Here is a 12,500-nt window from a genome sequence, read left to right as displayed (position 1 = left end):
CAACGACCTTTTGAGAGAAATCGTTTTCTGATGATTTATGTCTCTGCTAAAGGACGTCGGTGATGGAGATCCTACAGAAGCCTCTCCATAGCACTCACTTGAATGACACCACTGATGTTTATAGCACCATCTCTCTCTCTCTCTCTCTCTCTCTCTCTCTCTCTCTCTCTCTCTCACACACACACACAAAGACTTAAGACGTACAACTTCTATAAACAACACGTTATATAAATTTCACATCTCATTCAAGATTAAATCGTAGTAATAAATTGTATAGTGTCTACAAATATTAATGACGAATAACAACAACAGCAACAACAACAACAACAATAATAATAATAATAATAATAATAACCCAATGTATATCCATATACTGTTCTCAGTTCGACCAAAGAGCAACCATTTTACACTACCAATTATTTCTCAAGTTTCCCATAAAAACATAAACCAAATCGACAACTAAATCTCCAATTCCTTACCAAATCATCACTAACCTATTCTTCATTTACCTAAGCATCAACTATATTGCAGGAACCATAATCCATTAAAAAATACGTAAGGATTTTAGTTTGGGACATCATCGGATATATGACATTACTACTATACTAATGTACGCGATCCGTCAAAAATGACGGCTGAATACTTGAGATAGATGTGCACACAACAGATTCAACCGTACCCACCCCTCCCCCTTTCCTAATTACAACCAAGGCCATGCTACAACACGGCAGTTGTGGTTTACGAGTGTACCTTTCAGAGTATCCCCTCTCTGGCTACCCCCTCGCCCCCTACCCGAGGGACGAGGCGAGAACGAGCAGATATCTATACGTCTGGCAATGCCGCTAAGCTTGACTGGAAATATATAATACATATATACATATATATATATATATATATATATATATATATATATATATATATATATATATATATATATATATATATATATATATATATATACATATATGTGTGTGTGTTACAGATGTAATCTTCCTTAGCACGAAGATAACTAAGTCTTGATATATGGTAGTCTAAATAAGGAAAATTGAAAGATATGTATATGTAGAAATGCTATACAGTTTCGTCCACCACCGGACCTCTTCATGAAGCGTTTATTATGATAAGCGCTCCAAAACAGGTCCAGTGGCGGACGAAACTAGAGCATTTCTTCATATACACATCTTTCAATTTTCCTTATGTAGACTACCATATTATCAAGACTTAGTTATCTTCGTGCTAAGGAAGATTACATCTGTAACACACACACACACACACACACATATATATATATATATATATATATATATATATATATATATATATATATATATATATATATATATATATATATATATATAGCCAGGAACTTGCTCTTTATTACATAGGGTAGATAATAAATTTAAATAGTGTCCGTGGCTTTAGTCTCAGGGGCTAGGAAATGTTATTCTTTTCAAAGAGCGTCATTTTTTTTTTTTTTTTTTTTACAACTATGTAAACAAAGGGGTTTTTTGTTACTATTCACAACTGAGCATGGACCTTATTCCGTCCGAAAAAAATATACGAAATATCTAATTTAGAGTTGCTAATATTCTTAAAATATTTTATTTTTATTGTTTATTATTTCTCTTACAGTTTGTTTCCTTGTTTCCTTTCCTCACTGGGCTATTTTTCCATGTCTGAGCTCTTGGGCTTATAGCATCTTGCTTTTCTAACAAAGGGTATAGCTTAGCTTGTAATAATAATAATAATAATAATAATAATAATAATAATAATAATAATATGACAAATTTCGTAGATAATTTGTATTTTTCCTACCATACAAACCTTTGCTATTTCCATGGGGTAACATTTGGCGGAGCTGAATGACGAGCCATTAAAATTAAACGAGGGTTAACTACCCCCTTGCTAATTAGCAGGGGGTAGGGAAGGGGTAGCTAGCTACCCCTTCCCCCCTCACACACTGTGAATAGCTCAATTCACTTAAATGTAGGACTTGACTTGGGGGTCAGGGCTGGCGGGTAACATTTGCGTAAATAGCAAAGGTTTGTATGGTAGGAAAAATACAAATTATCTACGAAATTTGTCATTTGTTCCGTAACCCAATACAAACCATTGCTATTTCCATGGGGTGACTTACCCTTAGGAAAGTCCCCAGCCTTCTGGCTTCGGCTTTACCCGGGGACTCCAATTCCGAGTTGTAGAACTCAAGGAACGGGAGTCCCTAACCCTCGCACGCTGTCATGTTTGACCATCGTGCGGCCTACAAGGATGTGTGTGAAGGAGAATAACGTGACTCGTCCTAGGAAGTTGACCTGGGGTTCCTTATGTGGAACCCTAGGCTAGGACGTACCCAATACCACCTCGTCAGGGTATGGGGGACGCGACAGTATTAAAGCTAATACTAGGAGCACAAGGAAGCATGGTTTACCTGCAGAGGTTGAGGTCAGCTGTGCAAAGGCCTGGATGCTGCTATTCCCAAGGGAGGGGAGAATGAAGAAAGAAGTAAGGGCCAGACATACTCTTTCATTCACGCAGACTAAAACCGGGTAACAATGCCCTCAACCTTCTGCTACTTGTCCAATAAGGAGCCTGAGGTTAGACCAGCTGTTGTGCAGCCACCACAGGACCGATAGAAAACGTATCGAGGTTCCTGTGGGTCACGTCCTGCAGGTAGTGGGCTGTGAACGTCGTCTGACGTTTCCAGACCCCAGCTTGTAAAACCTGCGTCACAGAGAAGTTCCTCTTGAAGGCCAGGGAAGTAGCAACACCCCTGACATCATGAGCTCTGGGACGACGTGACGGAGGAGAGTCGGGATTCAAGGTGCTGCTTATCACCTTGCGAATCCATGAAGAGATGGAGTTCTTGGTGACCCTCCTCTTTGTCCTCCCTGTGCTCACAAACAAAGCTTGCACATGAGGACGGGCTGCAGCCGTTCTCTTGAGGTAGCGCCTCAGACTCCTGACTGGGCACAGTAACAGATGATCTGGGTCATTTGTTACAGAACGTAGACTCGTTACCTTGAAGGAGTCGAATCTTGGATCTGACACCCCAGGGTTTTGAGTCTTAGCAATGAACTCAGGGACGAACCTGAACGTTACCTCCCCCCATCCCCTTGAATGGGCAACGTCGTAGGAGAGACCATGAAGTTCGCTTACTCGTTTGGCCGAGGCCAACGCGAGTAGGAACGCCGTCTTCCACGTTAGGTGGCGATCAGACGCCTGGCGTAATGGTTCAAAGGGAGCTCTTTTCAGAGCCCTAAGCACTTGAACCACGTTCCAAGGAGGGGGTCTGACTTCCGACTGGGGGCAAGTAAGTTCGTAGTTGCGTATGAGTAGAGAAAGTTCCAACGAAGAGGAAATATCCACTCCTTTCAGCCTGAAGGCTAAGCTTAAGGCTGAGCGATAACCTTTCACGGCCGAGACCGAAAGGCGCATTTCCTCCCGAAGATAAACAAGGAACTCCGCTATTGTTGGAATAGAGGCATCGAGCGGAGAGAGACCCCTTCCACGACACCAACCACAAAAGACTTTCCACTTCGCCTGGTAGACGTTGGCCGAGGACTCTCGCAGGTGCCGAGAAATCCTGTCCGCAACCTGCTGAGAAAATCCTCTCTCCGTGAGGAGTCGCTGGATAGTCTCCAGGCGTGAAGCCGAAGCGAAGCTACGGCCTTGTGGAAGATGTTGCAATGTGGTTGTCTGAGTAGCTCGTGACGTGGAGGGAGTTCTCTTGGGGGTTCCGTTAGGAGCCGCAGAAGATCTGGGAACCATTCCGCATGATGCCATAGCGGAGCTATGAGAGTCATGGAAAGGTTGACCGATAGATTGGTCTTGTTGAGCACCCTTCTCATCAGACAAAAAGGTGGGAAGGCGTAAACGTCCATGTTGTCCCACCTGTGTTGAAAGGCATCCTGCCAGAAAGCCTTGGGGTCCGGGACTGGAGAGCAGTAAAGGGGCAGCCTGAAATTCAAGGCTGTCGCAAACAGATCTACAGTCGGAGAGCCCCACAAAGTCAGGACTTTGTTGGCTATCTGAGGGTCCAAGGACCACTCGGTACTCACTATCTGCGTCGCCCTGCTGAGGCTGTCGGCGAGGACATTCCTCTTGCCAGGAATGAAGCGAGCTGTTAGTGAGATCGAGCGGGTCTCGGACCATCTCAGAATCTCTACTGCAAGATGGGATAGCTGTTGCGAGAAAGTACCTCCCTGCTTGTTGATATAAGCCACTACCGTGGTGTTGTCGCTCATCACCACCACGGAGTGGCCCGCCAGGGTTTGTTGGAACTGTTGAAGAGCCAGAAAAACGGCCTTCAATTCTAGCAAGTTGATGTGGAGGCACCTTTCCGATTCTGACCAAAGGCCTGAGGCCCTTTGGTTCAGAATGTGGGCCCCCCACCCTAGATTTGACGCGTCCGTAAACAGAGTCAAATCTGGGGGGAGGACGAGGAGATCTGCTCCCTTCCGTAGGTTCTCGTCGTCCAGCCACCATCGAAGGTCCGTCCGTTCCGAAGGTCCTATGGGAACTAGGAAGTCCGGGGAATCGTTTCCCTGATTCCATCGCGACTTCAGCCGCCACTGAAGGGATCTCATCCTGAGGCGGCCGTTTGGAACAAGACGGACCAAAGATGATAGATGGCCTAAGAGACGTAACCACAGTTGGGCCGGAAGCTCTTCTCGTCTGAGGAAAGGTTCTGCTACCTTCCTCAGCCTTGCTATCCTTTCGTCTGATGGAAAGGCTTTGTGGAGAATCGTGTCTAGTTTCATGCCTAGATATACCAGTTTCTTCGTAGGGCGCAGAGAGGACTTCTCGAGATTTACCAAGATCCCTAGATCTTGGCAAACTTCCAGAAGCCTGTCCCGGTGACGCAGAAGGGTCGACTCCGAGTCTGCCAGGATCAGCCAGTCGTCCAGATAACGAAGGAGACGGATGCCGTTCCTGTGAGCCCACGACGAGATCAGAGTGAACACCTTGGTGAACACCTGGGGTGCTGTGGAGAGACCGAAACACAGCACCTTGAACTGGTAGGTCTTGCCGTCTAGGCCGAATCTTAAGTACTTCCTGGAAGACGGATGGATGGGGATCTGGAAGTACGCGTCCTTCAAATCCAGAGTGCACATAAAGTCTTGTGGTCTCACTGCAAGTCTGACCGTGTCCGCTGTCTCCATACTGAACCGAGTCTGTATGACAAACTTGTTCAGTGCTGAGAGGTCGATGACCGGTCTCCAGCCTCCAGACGCCTTCTTTACAAGAAAGAGTCGACTGAAGAAGCCTGGGGAGCTGTCGTCGACCTCTTGGAGAGCATCCTTCTTGAGCATGGTCTCGACTTCTGCCCGGAGGGCCATCCCCTTTGCCGATCCCAAGGCATAGGAGTTCAACGACACTGGATTCGCTGTCAGGGGAGGTAGAGATGTTGTGAACGGGACGCGATACCCTTGGCCGATCACAGAGACCGTCCAAGGGTCGGCCCCGAGTTGCTGCCACCTCTGCACGCAACTTCTTAGGCATCCCCCCACAGGTGGACACGCGGGGGGATTGCCACTCCTAGTGTTTGCGACCTTTGCCGCTTCCTCTAGGAGTTCTACCTCCCTTAGAGGACTTGCCGCGTCTCTTGTCTTTCGGCTGAAAGGACCGCGGCTTAGACACGCTTGCCTTAGCTGCCGGAGCCTGCTTAGGTGTTCTGCGAGGCTGCTGTTGACGTTGTTGTGGAGGGGCTGGAGGTTTATAGGGCCGAGATGTCAGGGCCCTTTGGAGGAGAGAGTCCTGGTTCGACCTCCTCCACCTCTCAGCCGACTGCTCCATGTCACGAGGCTCCAGTAACTCCCCTCCAAAAATAGAGGAGTGTCTGAGCCTGTTGACGTCTGCGGTGGGGACCTTCGGATGGAACCTCTCGGACACTGAATCGCGTCTTTTGAGGATCAAGTTAGCCCATAGGTTAGTGACCTGGTGAGCTAGAAACTCAATAGAGCGAGTGCCCGAGAGGAGGAAGGTCTCCAAGGCCTTCCTATTGCTCTCCTTGGACAGATCCTCAGATCGCAATAGGATGCCCAAAGACCCAAGCCAGAGATCAAGCCACGAAGTTGCCTGCATGGCACTCTTAGCGACTTTCTCCAGGTTTTGGGTCTCTGACGCCGCAAACGTCACCTGTCGGGTCGAGAGCTTCTCGAAAGAAGTTCCCTTAGCTAGTTCCTCCACAGAATGATGGAGTGGAAGAGACATGCAAGACTCCCCGTCGATCTCGAAATACCTCCTCTGTTGGACTAGAGGAGGAGGGAGGAGTCTAAACCCGGCAGAAGAACGTCCTGAGGAGGCCAGACCGGAGAGCTGAGCTTTGACTTTGTCCCTGGCGCCTTTCACCCCTTTAGACCAGGGCAAAGCTGCACTAGTCTTGGGGGGCTTCTGGACACCAAAGACCTCGTCAAGCACGGTGTCTTTCCCCTCACGAGGGGCTATCTCCGGGTCCTTGATTTTGTTGAGCTCCCTCATCAAACCAAGGACCTGCCAGAACGCGTGTTCTGACTCGCTGTGTTCTCCTTTTGGTGGACTGGCAGCTAAGTCTCCCATCCCCAAGAGGTCTTCTTGGGGAGAAACGTGGACGTCCTCCCTAGGAATTGCTGGTTCTTGACGAATCTTCGACGAAGATTTCGGAACAGTCTTGGTGTCCTTCGATTCCCTTCTGGAAGGAAAATAGGACTCCAACACCGACACCCGAGGAGGAACCTCTTCCCGTGCGACCTCTCCCCTATCCGGAGAAAATTCCCCCCTTGGTGCCAAGGAAGAATTCTCCGAGTCAGAGGAGTCCCCCGAGGACGAGATAAACTCATCTACAGGAGGGGGTGGAGCTGCAGAGGTTGGAGAAGGTGAAGGGGTCCGCCTGACGGGGTTCCTGGAGACCAGCTTTTCCTGGGGAGGAGTTACCACGAAGCCCACTCCTTTCCTTTTCTTCAACGGTGGAGAACCCATCCCAGGGTCCCGCCTCTGATCAGTGCTGGAAGGGTTGATAGCCTGGACCACAGCCTTGATCATGTGGCGGAACCAAGGTAGACGGGTAACTGACGCTGTGTCAGCAATCCCCGCTGGAGAAAAGGGGATCTCGCGACCCTTAGGAGTGGTCACCACGAGGCCTTCCTGAAAAGAAAAAGACTGCCTAGACCTCTCTGCTGATTTTCCTTGTTCTGCCGTTATCCTCCTCTTGTGCGGAGGTGAATCCTGGGAACGCCTCCCAGGAGGAGCATCCTGCCGAGGATCCTTGCGGTCCGAATGACCCACCGTAGGTGAGCGACCTGTAGGCGAGCGACCTGTAGGCGAGCGACCTGTAGGCGAGCGTTCACGCGAAGGGGAAAGGTGGTCATAGGGCCGCGAGTGATGGCGCGCATGCGCAGGTGCATGCATGAAGGAGCGCGCAGGTGAATGGCGCGCAGGAGAATGGCGCGCAGGAGGGTATGCACGAGATCGATCAGGAGAGCGTGCATATGAATGCGCAGGAGAAAACTCCACAGAAGGAGCTGGCGAGCGACCGCGCGACCTCTTGGGGGAGCGCTGGTGATGGTGGGAGGGAGAAAGATGTCTCCTAGAAGACTTAGTCTCCCTCAACTGGTGGCGCGCAGATCTGTCGGCGATCGGGGCGCATGTAGGAGAGGCCCCTTCTTTACCGCCCGCAGGACCCACAGCGTGTTGGCGTGAAGGGCGAGCTGAAGGAGATCGTGGGCGTGAGTGCGCCAAACTTAAGAGGCGCTCAGAAATCGAAGGGCGCACAGGGGCAACTGGAAGCGCAAGAATCGACGTGCGAGACAAGGGCGAACCCTTGCGAACGTCTGAGTCCGAAGATCTAGAGGGCGCTGGCGAGCGTGGGCGCACAGGGCGTGCAACAGGCACAGGCACTAGTGAGTGCTTGCGCGCGCGCACAGGCGAGTGATGGTGAGCAGCGCGCCCATCAGGAAGTTGTTGCTTCTCAGGGTGAGGGTGCCCTAAGGAGAGCTGGCGAGCAGTGGAGCTCTGGCGAGAAGGAGATCGCTGGCGCGTTGGAAGTCGTTGCCCCTTCTCTGGATGTCCAGGAGAGAGCTGGCGCGCGAGAGAGCGCTGGTGCGCAGGAGATCGCTGGAGCGTTGGGGAGCGCTGGTTCTTCACAGGCTGAAGAGCGCGCCCAGAAAGGCGCTGGCGAGAAGGAGATCGCTGGCGCGTTGGTGAGCATTGACCATCCTCAAGATGAAGAGCTCGCCCAGGGGCGTGCTGGCGAGCAGGAGAGCGCCGGCGCACAGGAGATCGCTGGCGCGTTGGAGAGCGCTGGCGCACAGGAGATCGCTGGCGCGTTGGAGAGCGCTGGCGCACAGGAGATCGCTGGCGCGTTGGAGAGCGCTGGCGCACAGGAGATCGCTGGCGCGTTGGAGAGCGCTGGCGAACAGGAGATCGCTGGTGCGTTGGAGAGCGCTGGCGAACAGGAGATCGCTGGCGAACAGGTGATGGTTGAAGAGACGAAGATCTGCGCTCAACTGCACGCAAGCGCGCAGGTGCGCGCACAATGGCCAGGGACTTAACCCCAGAGTCCTTTTCCCCCGAAGGAGACGGTGCCTGTAGGATTACAGGTGACGGCAGCACTGAAGACTTGGCAGGAGAAGGGGATCGTGAACGATCCGCAGAGAGGTCAAGAGATGTTGCAGGTATGACCTTCTCCTGACGAGGAAGTTCCTCCGCAGGTGGAGGAGAAGGAGACCCAAAGAGGCGCCTCTTCACCCCTTGATAGGGAGAAGGGAGCCCCCTCTCTCGCAGAGGCCTACGGGCCTTACGACGAATGCGACCCCTGGGTAAGGAGTCAGGGTCATCGGTCCTTCGAAGAGGGGTCTCTGAAAGCGCGCTACCCCGAGGGGGAGACGAGCTCGCAGGAGAGACCGGAGGCCCCACCCTTCCCTCCGAAGGCTGTGCGGAAGGGAGAGATGGGACTTCAGCAACATCCGAGGCAGCAGGATCAAGGGTTAGACTTGCCACGTCAGAAGGGGCAGACAACACAGTATCGACAATGTCCGAAGGAAAAACCTCCGGCATTACCGGTGACTGTTTGACTGCAGCCCCCAGCTGCAACAAGTCAAACAGGCCTTCCTTGGAGGGAGTGCCCTTAAGCCCCAAGGAAGCCCAAAGCTGAAACAAACCATGATTAGAAACAGTGCAGTCGAATTCATCAAAATATAATAAATCCTCCCCCGGGGGAGGAGAGGGAACAACCTCGCTAAGGGAGGCCACGCCCTCTCCACCACCACGAGGTTGGCAAAAACCACTAGGACCTGCAATCTCACTCGGCGGTTTCACAGGTGAAGCCGGACGAGGGAGACCTTCGGAGGAGGTTCGGGCGGCGCAAGGAGAAACCCTAGAGACCTCCTTCTTCAAAGTCACCTTCGAAGGAGATCGGTCTCTCTTGGGCTTCTTCTTGCGTCTACGGCCGAACTTCTCCCACTGGGAGGCAGGCCACTCCCTGCACTCACTGCACACATTCTCCCTGTCACACCGTTGACCTCGGCAAAGGGGGCAAAGGGCGTGAGGGTCCGTCTCCAAAGAGGACATAAACGTCCCACATGAACGCTTAGGAACTCCAGGGCAAGTACGCATCGTAGAGTCGAGGCCAACTTCCCACACACTAGATAAAGAGAAAGCAGAATTTAAAGGCTGTCAAGCGAGGGTGAGAGCAGAGACGTCTGATCATCACCCGAGCCAAAAGTGAATTGAGCTATTCACAGTGTGTGAGGGGGGAAGGGGTAGCTAGCTACCCCTTCCCTACCCCCTGCTAATTAGCAAGGGGGTAGTTAACCCTCGTTTAATTTTAATGGCTCGTCATTCAGCTCCGCCAAATGTTACCCCATGGAAATAGCAATGGTTTGTATTGGGTTACGGAACAAAATAATATTTAAATACGCAAGGTGATAGTATTTCTCACTTTCAAATAATGAACATATTCGTGAAAAAAAAAATTAAATGAACACGATAAGTATAACAAAAAAACAAAATCTAAAAAAACGGCAAAATTAATCAACTCAAATACAATAACAACGTTCCAATCCAGTTCTGATATTTGAACAATAACATCATGTGTCTGAACAGTGTGAAGACAACATGCAAAACATGTTTACCCCTTCGAATGACGCCAAACATTACTAGTGACATTTCTCTATGTAAATAAAACGCAAATCCATTTTTTTTTTTTCGTTTACAAAAAAATAGCTGTCATGATTAATTCATTTTTATTGAAAATTAGACATGTAATTTAATGTACCAACGTTTATAGAAGAATAAATACTTAGTCAAAAATATCATATCAACTTGGTTTCTCAGACTCTAATTTTTGGGAGGATAAAAATGCCCCCCCCCCCCAACCATACCCCCAAGTACAGCAGTCAAGTGATTGAGTGGTACAGTCACTCATATAAGTTCGCGAATGTCTCCGGGCATAAAAGCTGAATTCCATCTAACCCCTTTCTGGACAACGGGTCTGTATAGTGACGTAAGAGATGCCCACACCAAAATGTCCTCATTGGTGTAATTAGGTTAGACAAGGTTGTTTGAAAATCAGTTTTTATCATTAGTTATGATGATCAGATTATACATAAAGTCTGACCTGATAAACTTAGGAGAGGCACTTCGATTTCTAATAAGCTGTAATATCATCAATCAAAATGAAAAAAAAAAATAACAATCAGATTAACGTAGCACCAAAGTCGTAATGGAACACTTCCGAGTCTTACGGCAACAGCGTAGCAAAAATGAAATACCAAGACATTATTCGGGAAAGTATCCCAAGTTTATTGAATTATAAGTGCTTTATATACTGTATGTTTTTATTTTATTTAGCAATGTTGGTTACAGTATGTTTAACTATATTGACATCAAAAGAGGTCTGTTTCAGGTTTGATGAGGTTAAATTCAAATTTCGTATCGAGAAAATTGGGGTCTGCTTACTCTCTCTCTCTCTCTCTCTCTCTCTCTCTCTCTCTCTCTCTCTCTCTCTCTCTCTCTCTCTCTCTCTCTCTTTTACAAGGTCAAGATTTTACATCTAAAAAATAAATAAAATATGTCGGTACGCATTCGCTATAAATCAATTACAGAAAACAATATAAAATGGTGCAAAAATCCTGGTACAAACCTTACTAGAAATCATTAATGCCAAAATAAGTAACATACGTAAAGTAACTACAATAAAGTAACATAAGTAAAATAAGTAACTGTTCATAAAGTTATGTTTACCAATCCTTTGGAAACAAGAAACTAATATGCTGGAGTAGAATCATCAAATACACTACGTTTTAGGATTACACCACCGCGAATCCTGTGATCTATTTCAAGTAACACTTTATAGTACATCTGGTCGATCCAGTAACAATGAAAACAATACAGATACCAAAGGGTTGGCACAATGCAAGAAAAGCCCAGTTTTGACGTGTTTCATGAAAAATTCACGATCTCAAAAAAGACGCAGATGAAAGATGGGAGACGATGCAAATTATGGGGCATGAAGATGAATCCTAATAAAACTCAAAGTATGATAGTAAGTAGGTCAAGGACAGTAGCTCCTCAACATCCGGATCTCAGCATTGATAATGTTTCTTTAAAACTGTGTAACTCTTTTAAAATTTAAGGTGCGATTCTCGACAGCAAATTTACTTGTGAGAAACACATTAAGTCTGTGTCTTCTTTAATTGCACAAAAAAATATGGCTTATTGAGAAAGTCTCTTAAGATTTTTGGTGATCAATTCAATCTGAAGAAGTGTTTTAATTCTTTCAATCTACCTTGTTTCCAGTATTGTTCTCCTGCCTGGTCTTCAGCTACTGATTCTCATCTTAATTTGTTGGACAGGAACTTACGGTCTATTAAATTTCTTATTCCTCATCTAGATATTAATTTCAGGCACCGTCATTCAATTACTTCGTTATGCATGTTGCATAATTATTTTTTTTCATAATTCTGACCATCCTTTACATTCAGATCTTCCCGAACAGTTCCATCCTGTTCGTAATACTAGGCAGGCAGTTAATTCTAATAATTAGACCTTTTCCATCATGAGGCTCAATACTACACAGTACTCTAGAAATTTTATTCCAGCTGTGACCAAGTTGTGGAATGATCTTCCTAATCGGGTGGTTCAATTGATAGAACTTCTGAAGTTTAAACTTACAGCAAACGTTTTTATGTTGAACAAGCGGACATAGGTCTTCTATAGTTTATATATGAAATACGTCTTCTAATGTTGTTACTGTTTTTAAAATATTCTATTTTAATTGTTCATTTCTTATATTATTTATCTATCTCCTTATTTCCTTTCCTCACGAGGCTATTTTTCACTGCTGGAGCCCTTCGGCTTATAGTATCTTGCTTTTCTAACCAGGGTTGTTGCTTACCTAGAAGTAATAATAATAATAATAATAATAATAATAATAATAATAATAATAATAATAGGTGAAAGTAGTGCAGAATGACCCTCAAGGATCCTAGCATTTGGCCCAACGGTTAAAATCTCGTGAAGGC

The 12,500-nt window shown here is 47.4% G+C and overlaps 2 protein-coding genes across 4 annotated transcripts in view; both read right to left on the bottom strand.

The window, feature by feature from the left end:
* The window catches only part of LOC137615918 (serine/arginine repetitive matrix protein 1-like), a 41,709-nt gene extending 34,323 nt beyond the window's left edge, over positions 1 to 7,386 (bottom strand). The window contains exon 1 of the mRNA XM_068345606.1: positions 6,621 to 7,386. Within this exon, the coding sequence (XP_068201707.1) occupies positions 6,621 to 7,386 (766 nt within the window). The remainder of the gene's footprint in view (positions 1 to 6,620) is intronic.
* The window catches only part of LOC137616494 (monocarboxylate transporter 9-like), a 287,290-nt gene that overhangs the window by 229,160 nt on the left and 45,630 nt on the right, over positions 1 to 12,500 (bottom strand). The window lies entirely within an intron of this gene.

Source organism: Palaemon carinicauda, chromosome 22 (assembly GCF_036898095.1).
Source record: "Palaemon carinicauda isolate YSFRI2023 chromosome 22, ASM3689809v2, whole genome shotgun sequence".
Taxonomy (NCBI): domain Eukaryota; kingdom Metazoa; phylum Arthropoda; class Malacostraca; order Decapoda; family Palaemonidae; genus Palaemon; species Palaemon carinicauda.
Note: the sequence above shows the minus strand (reverse complement) of the source record. Positions and strands in the feature narration are given on the sequence as shown.